The sequence below is a fragment of the Ceratotherium simum genome, chromosome 4 (assembly GCF_057802395.1).
Source record: "Ceratotherium simum simum isolate JZ-2026a chromosome 4, ASM5780239v1, whole genome shotgun sequence".
Classification (NCBI taxonomy): Eukaryota; Metazoa; Chordata; class Mammalia; order Perissodactyla; family Rhinocerotidae; genus Ceratotherium; species Ceratotherium simum.
Window position 1 is genome coordinate 53,492,550 of NC_141903.1, and position 17,619 is coordinate 53,510,168.

Here is a 17,619-nt window from a genome sequence, read left to right on the forward strand (position 1 = left end):
AAAGGATAACAAAGATAAATGCACGTTATACAGTAATGGCCCAGTTTTGGGTTACATGGCAGCCAGTCTTCAAGATGGCCCCAATGATCCCCATCTCCTCTTATTCACCCCTTTCTGCAGTGCCCTCCCACACCGTACCAGAGTCGGTCTGTGTGACCAATAGGATACGGCAGAAGTGATGGCATGTCACTTCTGAAATTAGGTTATAAAAGATACTGCAAGTTCTGTCTTGGTGGCTGTTTCTTTCTCTCTCAAATTATTAGCTCTGGAGGAAGCCAGCTGCCATATCAAGAGCAGTCCTATGGTAGGAGCCAACATGGTAAGAAACTGAGGCCTCCAGACAACAGCTAAGAAGGAATGGAGGTCTCTTGCCAACTGTCATGTGCATATATGAGCATGGAAGTGGATCCTCCAACCCAGCCAAGCTTTCAAATGACTGAAGTCCCAGCAAACATCTTCATTAAAACCTCATTAGAGATCCAGAACCAGAACTTCCCAGCTAAGCCACTCCAGATTCCCGACCCCAGAAACTGGTGAGATAATAAATGTTTGTTGTTTTAATCTACTAAATTTTGGAGTAATTTATTACACAGCAGTAAATAACTAATACAGCTTGGGAAGTTAGTTCATGGGTATTCATTCTAGGATTATGTTTTATTTCATGTAAGAAACATGTAAAGTTACATACATTACTTTCCATTTATCAAATATATTTCAAAGGGGGAAATGAAATTGCAAACGGCTCCATACATTACTCACAACATCTGGTTCTGTAACAAATAATTCCTTTGATAGCCTATAAGTGGGTATTTCAGAGGAAGAGAAGAAAAACTATGTGGCAAAATAAATTTTTAGCTCTTTCTAAACTATAAAAGTGTAATAAAAACCAAAATAAAAAATAACAGAAATTTAGAAGCTAAAAGTCTTTTAAAAATGATCTACAATAACTGTTACTTTATAGAAGAGAAAACAGGTCCAGAAAGGTTAAGTCATTTGTCTAAAGTAGATTTTATTTTCCAAACTTCTTTTACTAGAGTATGGTGGGCATAAAGGATACTACATTAAACATTTACCTAACCTCTCTAGAGGTACAGACCTGTCCAAACAAATGGATGCTACATTCTCAAAGGAAAACAAATTTAAAATCTAAAGTTTTCAATATTTTCTTGAAAACTTACTGCTTCCCCAAAAAAGTCTACAGCCAATGGCAAAAAGTGACTAAGGTAGAAGTCTAGCAAAGGAATGATAAACAAAAAATTGTAAATAGTGGTTATCTCTTGGTGTGAAGCAGAGAGGGTAGGATAGAGGGTCCGGAGTCAAATGCAAGTTATCAGCAATGTTCCAATTCTTGGGTTGAGTAGTTAGTTCATGATAATTCATTATATTTTTACGCTTTACTTCTTACCAGTAACTTATACTATTTTGCATACACATGTAGTATCATACTTAAAAGGAAAAAAAATGAATGGTATCTGTCCTTCATATAATCTGGTTCTTTGACATGAATATGAGAGTATAAAGAGTTTTCAAAATAAGGAACTTTTAACAACGGCCCTGCTGACAAGTAAAAGGAAAAAATATTAGATCTCAGAAGCAAATAGCTATTCTACACTAAAGCAAATTGGTTAGGCACAGCTCTTGGGAAAGGCTAGTAAGTATATACTTGATATTACAAATCTCAAGTTCTAAAATGAATGTAAGCTGAAATGTGGAAAGTAAATGGTACTGTGAATAAATATTTGTGTTCCATTAAGTAGCTAATTTCAAAATCATTTCATCAATTGTTTTGTACCATTTTACAGAAGCTACTTTTAAAGTATTATGGAGATTTCCTTTTTAGAAATATGTTAAAACCAGAAGTATCAAAAACCACCCACAGTTTTCCACTAGTCAAGTATTCTATTTATTATATAACTAAATAAATAAGAATAGGCTCTCAGTCATACATTTAAAATTTTAAATTTTATATTTTCAAAGAACAAAGTTGGAAGACTCACATTACCTGATTTCAAGACTTACTATAAAACTATAGTAATCAAAACGTCATGGTTTTGGTAAAAAGATAGGCACATAGATCAATAATGTAACAAAACAGAATCCAGAAATAGACCCACACATATGTGGTCAACTGATTTTTCACAAAAGTGCAAAGGCAACCCAAATCAAGAATGAGGAATAATCAATAGAAGAAATGAACTAGTTTTTTCAACAAATAAATGGCTTTTTTTTAAAAGGAGAATGAACTATTACGTGTTAAACAAAACTTAAGAGATAAATAACAAAATGCCTATGGACTTTGTTTGGATGCATGTGTAATAAACCAACTCTAAAAAGGTATCATTTTTACAACTAGGAATTTTAATATAAGTTTGATATTAGGTGATGTTAACAGATTATTTTGTTTGATGTGATAATGGCATTGTCCTTATAATGTCCATTTCTGTTAGAGACACAATTCCAAGTATTTATAAGGCGAAATACAATGTCTAAGATTGCCTTTGAAATATTACAGGAAAAAAAGGGAGAAGGTGACAAAAAAAAATAAAACAAAATCATTTTGAAATATGCCCAGAGCATTCTGTTCTCCTTAACAAAGGCCTATCCTCAAGGGAAACTACCAGAGCCTTATCTGACCTACAGGAAGGGCAATTAGAGAACTGGAGCCCCTCTAGCCTTCCTGTCCCAAATATGGGGAGGAAAAAAGAAAGGCTAAGCAACTGTTCTACAGGTCACAACCCAGGGACTCTGACCCATTAAAAAATGGAGGTTTAATCATCAGATTATAGAACACTTCCCCTCCCCAATAACTTACAGCCACATCAACACGGCTCCAGTATAACAACACTGGATTCAACTGAGAGCACTCCAAGATACATACTCTATTTAACAAAGAGTGTCTAGGGAAACTCAAAAACAACAGGGGACACAAATCAAGGACACAGAGGGAAATGTAGACTTTGACACCGACAGCTATAGCAAACAGTAAACACAGCCTAACTCCTAGCCAGATAAATGTAAAACCTCACACTAAAGGCCTATTTATCTCCCTTTCCATTACCCCAATACATCATGTTCAACTTTCAACAAAAATTTCAAAGCATGCTAAAAGGCAAGAAAAGCACGGGCAGAAGAGACAAAGCAAGCATCAGAACCAGACTCAAATATAGCAGAGATTTTGGAATTATCAGACCAGTAATTTAAAAGAACTGTGATTAATACGCTGAGGACTCTAATGAAAAAAGTGGACATCATGCAAGAACAGATGGCTACTGAGAGAGATGAAAAGCCTAAGAAAAAATCAAAAGGAAATGCTAGAAAATAAAAACAATGTAACAGAAATGAAAAAAGAATCAGTGAGCTTGAAAATGTGTCAAAAGAAACTTCTCAAACTGAAATGCAAAGGGAAAAAAGAATGAAAATAAAAAGGGAACAGAATATCTAAGAACTGTGGGATAATTACAAAAGATATAACATGCGCCTAATGGGAATACCAGAAGGAAAAGAAAGAGAGAAACAGGGGGTCAGCCCGGTGGCACAGGGGTTAAGTGCGTGTGCTCCGCTTCGGTGGCCTGGGGTTTGCAGGATCGGATTCTGGGCGTGTACTGATGCACTACTTGTCAAGCCATGCTGTGGCAGCATCCCATATAAAGAAGAGGAAGATGGGCACAGATGTTAGTCCAGGGCCAATCTTCCTCAGCAAAAAAGAGGAGGATTGGCATTGGATGCTGGCTCAGGGCTGATCTTCCTCACCAAAAAAAAAAAGACAGAGAGAGAGAAACAGAAGAAATATTTGAAATAATGATGGCTGAGAATTTTCCAAAATTAATGGCAGACACCAAACCACAGATCCAGGAAGCTCAGAGGATATCAAGCAACATATTGCCAAAAATCTACACTTAGGCATATTATATTCAAACCGCATTAAAAAACATGGAGAAAATCTTAGAAGAAGACAGAAAAAAAATACTTTACCTATAGAGGAACAAGGAAAGAATTATGTCAGACTTCCCTTTAGAAATCATGTAAGCAAGAGAAGAGGGGTGTGAAATATTTAAAGTTCTGAAAGAAAAAAACTACCAGCCCAGAATTCTGTATCCAGTAAAATTATCCTTCAAAATCGAGATATTAAGAGAGTAAAAGGACAAGCTACAGACTGAGAAAAAATATTTGCAAAATAGGGATCTGATAAACAACTTGTTTCCAAAATACACAAAGAACTCTTAAAACTCAACAATAAGAAAACAAACAAACCAATTTAAAAATGAGCAGAAGATCTGAACAGACACATCACCAAAGAAGATAAACAAATGGCAAATAAGCATAGGAAAAAACGCACATCATATGTCATTAGGAAACTGAAAATTAAAACAATAAGATACCACTACATACTTATTAGAAGGAGTAAAATGCAAAAGACTGACAACGATAAATGCTGACAAAGATGTGGAGCAACAAAAACTCTCATTCACTGCTAGTGGGAATTGCAAAACTATACAGTCATTTTGGAAGACAGTTTGGAAATTTCTTACAAAGCTAAACATAGTTTTAACATACAGTCCAGCAATCAGGGTCCTTAATATTTACCCAAATGAGCTGAAAACGTATGTCCACACAAAAATCTGCACATGAATATTTACAGCAACTTTATTCATAATTGCCAAAAACTGGAATCAACCAAAATGTTCCTTAATAGGTGAAAGAAGAAACAAATTGCAGTACCTCCATACAAATATTACTCAATGATAAAAAGAAATGAGCTTCAATTCTCCCAGACATTCAGGAAGAAGAGGAGAGGGAGGAAGAGGTGAAGCACAGGGAATTTTCAGGGCAGTGAAACTACTCTGTATGATCTGTAAGGGTGGATACATAACATGATGTGTTTGTGAAAACCCATACACCTATACAACACAAAGAGCGAGCCCTAATGTAACCTATAAACTTTAGTTAATAATATTGGATCAGTACGGGTTCACCAATTGTAACAAAGGTAGCACACTAATGCAAGATGTTAATAATAGGGGAAACTGTGGGGGGAGGTAGTTTATGGGAACACTATTATCTGCTCGATTTTTCTATAAATCTAAAACTGTTCTGCAAAATATACTCCATTAATTTTAAAAAAATAATTATTTTTGATAAACTAGTAAGAATGCTATTATCTCATTATGTAAAAAAATACGTATGTATGTTTACCTGCACAAAGAAAAAGAATGAACGTTTATCTCAGTGTGGTAGAATTATGGGTAATTTTTTATTTTTTCCTTTGTGCTTTTCTAAATTTTCCATAATGAACACAAATTATACATAATGCTTTTTGAAACTGTAAGGAAAATAATTTTTTTAACTATTCAGAAAATTAAATACTTTTGCAAAGCTCACTCCACACAGATTTATGAGTAACGGCACTGAAAAATCTAAGCTACTTACCTCCAGGTAAAACACTCTGAGTCAGCCGTGATCCAGCAGTAGGGGCAATAGTGTTACAACAAATGTTATATTTCTTGCCTTCAAGTGCAAGAGTATTTGAAAGGCCCAGAAGACCCAGCTTTGCAGCACTATAATTTGCCTGGCCAAAGTTGCCATAGATTCCCGAAGCTGATGAAGTCATAATGATCCTAAAAGAAAAATCAATCTCTCAACAGCATCTTTTCTGTTTTGATAACATTGCAACTCTAAGCCTTTTCTTTTTTTCTTTTTTGGTACTATTACACCTGTCAAAAGCAACTCTGTATACTGTCATTAAGTTCTCACAGTCACAATTCATATATCTAAAATAACATTAATAATAAAAGTAATCTCTCAAAATTCAACTATAAGACAATTATTTTTTAAAAAATCCCTGGTCAGGGCCAAATGAATTCAAGCGTTAGAATATATATTTCATTATCTATTGTAAACAATGATAAATATTTACATATATAAAATAAACTGGCAATATATAAATTAAAATTTTAATAAGAAATATTAGCTAAAGCAGTTCTAATTCTTTAGTCATCATTTTACCCCTTTCTTTTTCTGGATAATATTAAATGCCTCATATTAAAACAATGCCGTCCCATAATCTGACCCATTCTCACTCACTCTACTTAGCCGACCAAGTAAAATAAATTATATCATTTACTTTCAGAAACTGCTAGGATCAGGATAAACTAGAAATCTCCAGTAGGAACAGGTATCACAAATGATTTACTTCTAGTAGATGTGTGTGAACCCTAACAGGAATGACCTTGACATTAGAGTGCATGGGGCCACTTACTAGCCCTGCCACGTTCTGAGTCACTCACATAGAGAGTCCTACAGTCCCTAAACAGTTTATAAAGACTAACTCATGTGTGACCAGTACCAGCTGGCAGGAAACAGCCACTCGTCTCCCTCCAGTTGGTCACAAGATACACAAAATGATATTTTGGTTAGACAATAAAATACAGCTAAATCCTCAATGTTTGTACTGCTAAATTATCAGAGAACAGCAGGAAAACCATTAATAATAAAAAGTAGGAGGTGAAAAGCAATATAAAGCTGTCCAGCTCAGCTAATCTGTAATTAAATGACACCAATTTAATGAGAGGGTATGTGCCAAAACTGTATTTTAAAAGCCTGCACTATCTGAAGACGTTTTCCTCAATGTCAAAGCAATTATCTTTCCCTGTACAGAAGAACCCACACACAACATCTCCCATCTCCCTCCACAGTCTCATGCAACTCTACCTTCCAAAATTCTGTTTCTTCATGTGATCCCATGCTGCCCGGGTCACTTGAAATGAGCCCCGCAAATGAACTCTATGGATTATATCTAAAACAAGAAATTATTTTTATTACATATATTGTGAAAAATTAGATAAGCACATCTCAGAATCAACATAAGTAATGATTTACTTACACAAAGATGTTCACAGTATACCTAGAATCCAAAATCAACTATTGTCACACTGCTTTCTGAGTAATCATTTTTGCTTTTGTTGCAATTATGTAACCAATCAATAGTTCATACTCATTCTCCCTATAATTTATGATTAATCCCTATACACATCTAAATACAATGCCACCTTTAATTTATGCCTACTTTATATAAAGATTCACTAATACAAAGAATTTAACATATAATTGGGACTCAACACAAACATTAGTTAAAGCATAATCATAAACCACACAGCTCATCATCAAGAAATGTTTACAAAATGCTCAGTATATCCCTATAACTCTATTTTTACCAGGGTTTGTAAATGAGTTAGAGAGAGTTAGGGAGGCGGGAATGGGGGAAGGATAGGGGAAGAGGGGGAGAGAAAAAAAGAGAGAGAAGCCTATCTGTTTTTAGAGATGTCAATTTAATGAATAGACAACTTGGAGAATGATTCAGATAGACAAGCAATTCTAGATTTAATTTTATTCTTTTAATTATCAAGTTTTTAACCATTTTTGCTTCAATCTGGGGCCTCAACAAATGTTTTCAGTGTGTATTAGAAGAACAATCTAAGAGTGAAAAGAACTAAAAAAAAGGAAAGAGTAGTTAGGAGTGGTGAGTTTAAGCGGAAACACCCCAGTCGCACCAGAGCAGAAAGGAAAGCGTCCACATAAGCCCCCGTTGCCAACAAATCTTATCATTCTCAGCTTCTTTTTTTTTTTTTTTTTTTGGTGAGGAAGATTAGCCCTGAGCTAACATCTGTTGCCAATCCTCCTCTTTCTGCTGAGATTATTGGCCCTGGGCTAACATCCATGCCCATCTTCCTCCACTTTATATGTGGGATGCCTGTCACAGCATGGCTCGATAAGCAGGGCATAGGTCCATGCCTGGGCTCCAAATCAGCGAACCCGGGGCTGCCAAAGTGGAGCACGCAAACCTAACCTCTAAGCCTCTGGGCCAGCCCCTCAGCTTCTTTTTTACCACAATTGTTACAAGGGAAGAGGAAAGGAAAACCCTTTTTTGCTTAATTCTAAGTCACAAAGTTATTTTGCTTCTTCCAAAAGAACTTCTGGCAATATTCCCCAGAAGCACACTCTATAAACAATGATACACTTCACGTCAGTTACCATGCCTGCCACCACTGTCTTAGCCACCATTGTTTGTTTTGTTCTGATGGGGATGGCCAAAGAGCAAACAGAAAAAAAAATTTTCGTAACTATGATTTGTTCATTATCTAAACTCAATCTTTCCAATGCGGCATTCCTAATGGAAATTTTTCCTACTTATTAGAAGCTTCGAAATTGTATCTAGGTTTTTCCCACTCATTCTCAGATCACCATCATTTACTCCCTTCTATATCCTGCTCTCGCTCTTGAAGTAAGAATCACCCAGCCAGATAAGCAGGCTAAAGGCAGTCAGAAAGAGTTAACATGCTAGAAAATACTGACAACGTCTCAAGGAGCAAAAGGGAAAAACAAATTGAAAGGCACAAAATCCTTTTGGATAACTTCTGCCAACTGATTTAAAATTTTTTCAATTTTTCAAATGTTAAAAAAGAAACAGATGACTTCCAACTGTTAGTTGTTTTCAGTTGTAAACCTTATTCTTCACTTACATTAGCAGAAGCAAAAGCACGTAGAGGCAAGTTTACCCTTAAATGTATAAATTTATCATATATTAAAAGGCTGAATATATAGGTATATTCCACAGAGACATATATTAAAAACAACTTACCCCAGTCTTCATCACTTATTCTAGCAAACGAACGGTCCCTCAGAATTCTAAAAAATTGATATTATATAGGTTAGGGGAGGAAGGAGTATCCACTTTGGAAAAAAAAACTTTGCATGCACATTACTAATAATGAAAAAAGAAATACTCACCCAGCATTGTTGACCACAACATCTACAATATAAAAAGACCCACGTCACAAGTATAGAAGCAAGCATATTAATTTGTAGTTGCTTAAAACTCACATTTCTTTCAAAATTGGTTTTTTCCTCATGGAAAAGTAAATATAATAGGTAAAGAGTACTATCAGAACAAAATTTTAAACCTACAGCAAAAAAAAAATCTGATTCACAAAAGCACAGTACACGTCACAGTATATCCGCGCTTTCCCCTCAAACTTATATATTTAAATTTTTCTACCTCTACCTTCTGCTGAAATTCTAACAGCTTATTTATTGGATTAGCTGGTGCGTAACTCTTAGCTTCTTAGGATTCAGTGGTAACCACAAGCCATCCCTCATTTAACCTCAAAATTTACTCAGAAAGTTCAAGTTTAAAAGATTTTTCCTTGCCACTCAAAAGTCAAAAGCCCAGAAAGGAAACCATTAGAGTTAGAAACTGATGGCCTATCTTAATACATAATTGTATTCTCACTATGAAAAGAAAGGAATTAGAAAGGAATTAATTTTTAAGGTTCAACCACCATCTTGTGGCTATTTTCACCCTATGACTTCAAACCTTTGTGGTCTCTATCCCTCTGTCAGATGATATGTGAGCATGTCTCTTATGAGCTCAACCAGACATAACTAGAAAAATAAATATGCCAGACAAAAAAAAAAAAAAAAGGAGGGAGTACATCCAAATTACAATTACTGTTTTTCAGACTGTAAACATGTTGGGCTTCTCTGCAGGAATGTTTCTCTCCAGTAATTCAATAATCTTTTATTAAGAGTGTGTGGGACTAAACCAGGAAGATTATCCAGAGAAGGATGGACTAAACAATATATTTGAAGTGTTTCTTAAAAATGAAGATTTTTATTATATAATTCATCTTGATTAATTTCAAAGATATTGAATCATTTGAATCTGAATCATTATAATTATCCAAAAGATTCCACTGGGTTCCCTATTGCCATAAACATATTTGAAGTATAATTAAATTATTATAAAAAGTGAACTTAGAGAATGCTTACAAGTTTTTTAAAAGCTCTTAAAGCATAAAAAAATATAAAACAAACTCAACACATATATGCATAAAAATTGTCATCTTGAGCCCTTTGTGGAATAAGGTAGGGTATGTAAAATAATTTGTAAAACAAATCCAAAAACTTGATTATCAATAAAGAGGGAGTTTTTAATAAACAAAAGTTATATCAAAAATATTCTATCAGAAGGTAGAAGCTGCTCCATTAGTACCATAAATGCAAAGAAACATCACCTATTCTTCCAAAAGTATCCAATGCTGTTTTCACAACCTTCTCTCCTGCTTCCACTGAATCTGAGGGAAAGGGAAAGTAGTACAAAACTTCAGTAATATCCTTCACAAATGACTTCTAAATTCTATAGATCAGAGCACATGATAGATACTATTCACTCAACAGAACTCATTTCCAAGAAAAACATTTAAATTTTTGTTTATTGCAGTAACATTGGTTTATAACATAGTATAAATTTCAGGTGTACATCATTATACTTCTATTTCTGCATAGATTACATCATGTTCACCACCCAAATACTAATTACAACCCATCACCACACACATGTGCCGAATTATCCCTTTCGCCCTCCTCCCTCCCCCCCTTCCCCTCTGGTAACCACCAATCCAATCTCTGTCTCTATGTGTTCGGAAAAACACATTTATATTGCAGGCACATAACAAATCAAAATATAGATAATCTAATGTTACAAAAGAAATTTAGCCCCTAAGACAATTCTTTAACCTACAAAAAAAAAGGAGACATGGTGAATAAGAAATATTTGGCAAATACTATCTAAAACAGCACTGTCCAATACAACTTTCTGTGAAGATGGAAATGTCCTATTTCTGCACCATCTAATACAGGAGCCACTAACTACATGTGTCCATTGAGCACTTGAAATGTGGCTAGTACAACAAAGTGAATATTTAATTTTATTTAATTTATATTTAATTTTAAATAGCCACATAGGCACTTCCCCTTAAGGATGCAAATCAGAATTTCAGAGGGAGAAAAGAAGGTGCATGTTTAATTTGAAAAAGGATGTTCAATGCTATATATCTACATATGGAAAACAAACCTACTATTTTTGTAATACTAACTACAAAAAGTAAAGCTCAACAAAATATTATGGCTTTGTTATTTTCTGCTAATCAGCCCAGGGGAAGGGCTCATATCCCCAGAGCTGTGTGTCAAATGGTCAGCTATCAACTCAACATCACCACTGCCTCTTTCTATATTCTCTGCAGTCACAGGGGAGGATCCAGGAAATATAGTGCTTTCCCTGCGACCCACATGGTCCTGAGTTAGGTCTGCCAAAAAGAGATATTCACCTAAAGGGTGGAAAAGTAGGAGAAGCCTGCAGATGTAGGCAACCTTGTGAGCAGAGTGTAGATGTAAGATTGTCAGCACATGTCCTAGGGGAGCTCTTGAGAATCAACTGCTGCAGGCTGAGATGGTCATTGACAGCTTCCCTGACAAGCCCTTGCCCAGCCCTTCCAATGATAATGTAAGCCTCTAATTCTCTGTATTAAAACCCTTCACACTTGAAACACCTAGAGGGGGCTTCTGTTTTCCTGACTGAATCCTGATTGATACAGGTTGCACAGCATCCTTTGGAGGGTGTCTTGACGTGAGTACAGCAATGTTTGGCCGCTCCACTGACCTACAGCCACCAGCACACAAAGAAATATAAAGCTGCTTTCTGTGTGGTAGGAACTGGCCCTTCTCCCACGGAGATAGTTGCAATTTGTAAAAATTTCAAGGTTCTTTGGGCGTCACAGCCTGGGGAAGACTGGCCATCTGTGCTGGGCTGGGATGATAACCAGGGAAAACAATGCACATACACAACTACAGGGCTGGGAAGATAGCCAGGAGACTCAGTACACGTACACCACTGATAACCATTTGTGCATGGGAACTGAATGCTTGCTCTGTAAACTCTGTAAGTGTTTACTCTGGAAACTGCTGATGCTATATAAACTGCTGGAGATTGACGCCTGGTGAGAGTCTCACCCGTGGAAGCCTTGCCCAGGACGTGTGATTCCCACCCAGCCATGTCAATTGAAGGGACTCTCCCAGCAGTGGGGCGCAGATGTTGTGAGTAACTGAGCTGATGTGTTCTCTTTTCGGTCAACCTGGTGTTTCTCTTTCCAATTGATTGGTGTCATCTCCCTTCAGTCGATGTGGATGTTTCCCTTTCCAGTCGATCTGATGTTTTTCCCTCTCATTATATGATCTATTCAAATCTGCTGCTATCTCAGTCGATGTGGATGTTTTCCCTTTCCAGTCAAGCTGATGTTTTTCCCTCTTAATATTTGACCTATTCGGATCTGTTTGCAGACTATCGCCTTTACTCTCCTCTATATAATAAAATATACCTTCATTCCATTTGTTTGGAGTGGAAAGTTTCTTTTATGTCTCCGATCAAATCCCCCAAACCTCTCATAACAGAGGGGAAGGAGTCTGCAATATTTATCTTTATAAAATTGGTTTTTAAAACACTAGAATTGGGGCCAGCCCCGTGGCGTAGTGGTTAAGTGTGCACGTTCCGCTGCTGGCGGCCCGGGTTCAGATCCCAGGCGCACACCGATGCACCGCATATCAGGCCATGCTGTGGCGGCGTCCCACATAAAGTGGGGGAAGATCGGCATGGATGTTAGCTCAGGGCCGGTCTTCCTCAGCAAAAAGAGGAGGATTAGCATGGATGTTAGCTGAGGGCTGATCTTCCTCACAAAAAAAAAACTAGAATTTTTTTTAAAAGTGGAAAACATTTTTCTAGATCCTCAATATGGAAAGAAGATACTAAAATGTCTGTCTTATTATTCCCTCGAACGCTCAAAACAAACCATGTTGTATTTCTTTTCCTCTAAAATTTCAAAATAAAGTCACTGGCAGTCTAATTTTGTCCCTGGCCCATAAAAACAATCTAATTTGCAGAAAAATCAGTAAGCACTAGCTTTTTTAAAGTAAACCTATTAAAGAAGTTTCCTTACAAATTCTATTAGAATCAGTATATCAAATGTAAAGGTTGTATTTGCCGTTTTTGGCATGGCTTGTATTTTAATGCCTAACTTTGACTCTTAAGTTTTTATAAAGATAAGAAAGTTACATATAGCAATGATTACTTGTGCAGAACGGAATATGGAGGCTGCATACAGAAAGGGGGCATTTCAATTCTTACGCTATATTACTTTAAGACTTTTCTTAAAACAATTTTAAAGAGAAGAATTTAACGTTATTCTGTAGAAATACATAAGAACTTTTAGCTAAAACCAGTCTTTTAAGAACAAGAACATCTACAATAATTTACTGATTATATCATGTGCTCATTAATAAAAATATTAAATAAACAACAGAATAAAAGTTAGACTCATGAAATAATCTACATCAAAAATGGAAAAAATTCTCACATATTATATAAAATATGTAGCCTAACAGCTTTGGCTGACTTAAATAAAATCTAATTTCACAATTACACTGGAATGCTGAGATATTTCCTCAATGATTATTAACGTGAACAAGAGCATTAGTTGAAGGAAAATAAAAGAAATAGCATTGTTCTCTCAAATATCATACCATAGTTGGCCACTGCTTTTCCACCTTTGCTTCTTATTTCTTCAACAACCTTATCAGCGGCTAAGGAGGCTTTACCAGTTCCACTGAAGTCCCCTCCTAAATCGTTCACTGCAAAGCAAAAACAAACAAGAATTCATTTCTAGACCTTCAAAATATGCATTGGAAATGAGATTCTATTATTAGTGTATTTCTTCAATCATTTGCCCAATTCCCTCCTACCCTTACCCCACCTTATTAAGCACACCATGAGATATGTACTTTCAAAATATGTCTCTCTGTTTTTAAATATAGACATGAAGAAGCAGCAAAAGTATCTAAACATAGGTTCATGTCATAAAATTTTTAACTTTGCAATGATTTTCCTTTTCTGAAAAGAAAAGAATATGATTCAACCCACTTTTAGCAAAACAAAAACAAAAACAAAAAACCTAAAGATTACTTTAAGATCAAACACAGAGGAAAACAGCATGGAGGTTCCTCCAAAGATTAAAACTAGAACTACCATATGATCTCGCAATCCCACTTCTGCGTATTTATCCAAAAAAACTGAAATCAGGATCTCAAAGAGAGGAACCCCCTGTAACATGGGGGTTACAGAAGGCCAAATATTGCATAAGTCCACTTACATGAAAGTACTTAAAATGGTCAGACTCATAAAATCTGAGTAGAATTTAGAGAGTAGAATGGTGTTTGCCAGAGATTGGGGGGAGAAGGAAACAGGGAGTTGCTAATCAATGAGCATAAAGTTTCAACAAGGCAAGATGAGTAAGTTGTAGAGAGTACAACAGAGTGCTTATGGTTAACACTGTATTGTACACTTAAAATTTGTTAAGAGGATAGATCTCATATTGTGTTCTCACCACAATTAAAAAAAAAAGATCAAACACACAATATGAAATATCTTCTCCATGTCAGGAAAGGCTTTGTTTACAGGAATAGTAATAAAGAACAAGTATGACATTAAACTATTAGAGAAGCACACTTGTAAATTTTCATAAAACATACTATGTCATGGTCTATGATGAAAGAAATAAAAACTACTTAAAAAGGTCAAAAAATACATACAGAACTGATATGTGTTCAATCACTAATTTATACCATGACTCCATCTTTATATGTTTAACAACTGACCACACTTACCACATAACATCTCCCTATATCCAGTTATATAGATACAAACATTGAGCATTTACTATTTGCAAGGAAATCTACAAAGGGAAACACAGATATATAAGAACGGTGACTGTCCTCAAAGAGTTTATAATCCATTGAAAGTTAATGAAGGGCCGGCCCCGTGGCTTAGCAGTTAAGTGCATGCGCTCCGCTGCTGGCGGCACGGGTTCGGATCACGCACCGACGCACCGCTTCTCTGGCCATGCTGAGGCCGCGTCCCACATACAGCAACTAGAAGGATGTGTAACTATGGCATACAACTATCTACTGGGGCTTTAGGGGAAAAAAATAAACAAATAAAATTTAAAAAAAAAGAAAGTTAATGTACACCTGAAATTTATATAACGTTATAAACCAATGTTACAATTAAAAAAAAAAAAGAAATTTAAAGTATGTGATGACTACAGTAGTGCACAGATTTTAGCATGAAGTATATAAAGGCCAACATAACTAAATAATAGGGACAGGTAAAGTTAATTTATACAATAATTTAAGGTAAAATTTGCAAAATAACATGCAAAAACTAATGAAAAGATAAATAGATCAATGTCAAACAACTTGAAAAAAACAATTTAAGAAAACTACTTGGGACGAATTAATTTGCACTGCACAATGATCATTTTTGTAGGGTTACTGCATAGATTTTGAGGAATATAACAAAAAAATTACTAACTAATAAATGGCACATGGCATGGTGGCATATACTAAAATATAAAGTCTTCTACTATTACCAAATTGATGATTACCACATCTGAAGGAAAAAAAAGATTTTTTTTCTTCTGAAGAATGGCTCTCTATTTTTGGACTGGGGTGAGGGCTACAAGTGCATTAGGTGGTAAAGGAGGTAAAGGGAGGCTCCAGAGAAAAAGCAAATGCCTAACCACACTTAAAATCTACTGTCAAATGTGTTTGTACTTTTTTTTTAATTATTAAATTTACTTTTTTTATTATTATTAATTTTTACTTTTTTTTAAGGAAATGAGTTTTTCAAAATGTGGACCAGGATATATTTTTTCTAACAATATAGTCTTATCAGTCTTACTATAAATAAAAAACGCGAAGACACAAAATGATGCAAAAAGGGTTACATTATCCCTCAAGAGATGAAAAAAGTGGTAAGAGTCTCAAGACTAAATTCCTATTAATTGTTCACTTCCATGCAATTATTGAAATGACAGGAAACAACCAGTAAAAAACATAAAGATTTTAAGACATGTAGCTAACAGTCTTTTAAGACACTTTTTAACTAAGCAAGGAAAAGTTCAAAAGCAAATTGGCAAATGCAATATTTCAGTAAAGAAAGAATTGTTCAAATTTGCAATGAAACACTACCCCCAAGTGGAAATTCCTCAAAGTGCAACCAAACAGGTCAGCATTGAAGTCCGGATAAATAATTTATTGAGATCAATGATGTGCAGTGAAACAGTATCAGAATAGATTATGCAAGACAAGTCTCTACATCAGAGAGCACTAAATTAACACTGACCCCATTCAGTCATCCCACTATCACCAGAGTTAAATCACAGGAATTAATTACAACCTTACCTAGGAAAAGCACTAGTTATATGCTGAAGGACTTAGATAGGAATGTTAAAAGATTTTTTTGCAATTGTATACAAAGAAATGTATCCACACTACGTGACACTGTTACTGCTTAAATGTATGGCTAACAATTCTAATAAGAATAACAACAAATAAAATTTTTAAATACCATCACCACCTTATACTGGTATACTTTGCATTTTCAGAGAACTCTTCCGTATATTGCTGCATCTGATCTCCATACAGCTTTTTAGGAGGTTGGCAGGAACAGCTGTTCCTACTTTGATGGATAAGGAACCAGTTTGAGAAAGGTTAGGTAACTTGCCCCAGGCTCCAAGGCTGTATGAAATGGCAAATCCAGACTAGAACCTGGACCTACCACTCTGCTCCTGTAATGCTGTAAGCAAGTTTCTTTTATCCTAAAAAGATGGTAATTATTTCCACTAAACAAACAAAAAAAATCACATCTGTTTGGGGAGGGTATAGAGGAAATGATAAGTCAGCAACCCTACTCAAACAAATAGCTTTAAAATAGGTAGTAAAAATAGTAAGATTATGATAGTTAAGTCTTTTCAGCTGAAACCATCAAAATATCCCAAAATGTGACATATTTGTAAATCCTCCATATAAAATCCAGTTTATAACACTGAAGGTTTTTTTAAAAAGACGAAAAATCTTTGCCTATTTCTCTCATACTAAATAAATCAATGACTTAGCCTATTAAAGACTACATAAATTTTTTCCTAAAAAATCCATCCCTGAGATTTTATTAAATACCTGCTATATGCCAATCTCTAGAGTGGATGTATAAAGATCCAGGAAATTCTAAAACACACTTAGAGCCTATAAAAGTACTCTATAAATAGGTAAATAGATACCTAAATACAAAGTACCAAGTTATCCGGTACAGACGGCCTGAAAATAGGACCACGTGTTGGTGAGAATGCCTGTTTCGCCACATCCTCACAACACTGGACATTATCATTCTTTTCAGTCTGACAATTAAATGCTTATAAATCGTAGCTCATTTTTTTTAATTTATAGTTCTTTGAGTACTAGTAAGGTAAAATCTTATTTTCATGGGTTTATTAGCCATTTATATTTCTTATTTTTTGCCTATTTAAATCACATTTTATTTGAGATGTTTGTCTTTCTTACAGATTTGCAAGTGTCCTTTACTTATAAAAGATTTTAATTCCTTGTCACATGTGTTGGCAAATCATAAATTCCTTTATTGAAGTGTTGAGAAATAGAGGTAACATATTGATGAGTATTACACAAATTGTTTTTCAGTGATTTGTTAGGTAAACCAGATTGAGAAATCTTCTCTTTGCTGTAGCTCAGCATGGGAAATAACAGTTTCTAACTTTCCACTTAATTATCAAGAGTAATAATGTTATAATGCTTTATATTTGAAGAGTGCTTTATAACTACACTTACACATATTCATGTTCATATATTTATTCAATCCAAGGAATTGTCACCGAGTCTTATATA

The 17,619-nt window shown here is 35.1% G+C and overlaps 1 protein-coding gene across 1 annotated transcript in view; it reads right to left on the bottom strand.

Annotated features, from left to right (window-relative positions):
• HSD17B4 (hydroxysteroid 17-beta dehydrogenase 4) overlaps positions 1–17,619 on the bottom strand; it is a 92,461-nt gene that overhangs the window by 64,159 nt on the left and 10,683 nt on the right. Inside the window, exons 3-8 of the mRNA XM_087429902.1 lie at positions 13,408–13,515; positions 10,071–10,130; positions 8,785–8,806; positions 8,636–8,682; positions 6,709–6,793; positions 5,428–5,615 (exon numbers count right to left, since the gene is read on the bottom strand). Of these exons, the coding sequence (XP_087286028.1) occupies positions 5,428–5,615; positions 6,709–6,793; positions 8,636–8,682; positions 8,785–8,806; positions 10,071–10,130; positions 13,408–13,515 (510 nt within the window). The remainder of the gene's footprint in view (positions 1–5,427; positions 5,616–6,708; positions 6,794–8,635; positions 8,683–8,784; positions 8,807–10,070; positions 10,131–13,407; positions 13,516–17,619) is intronic.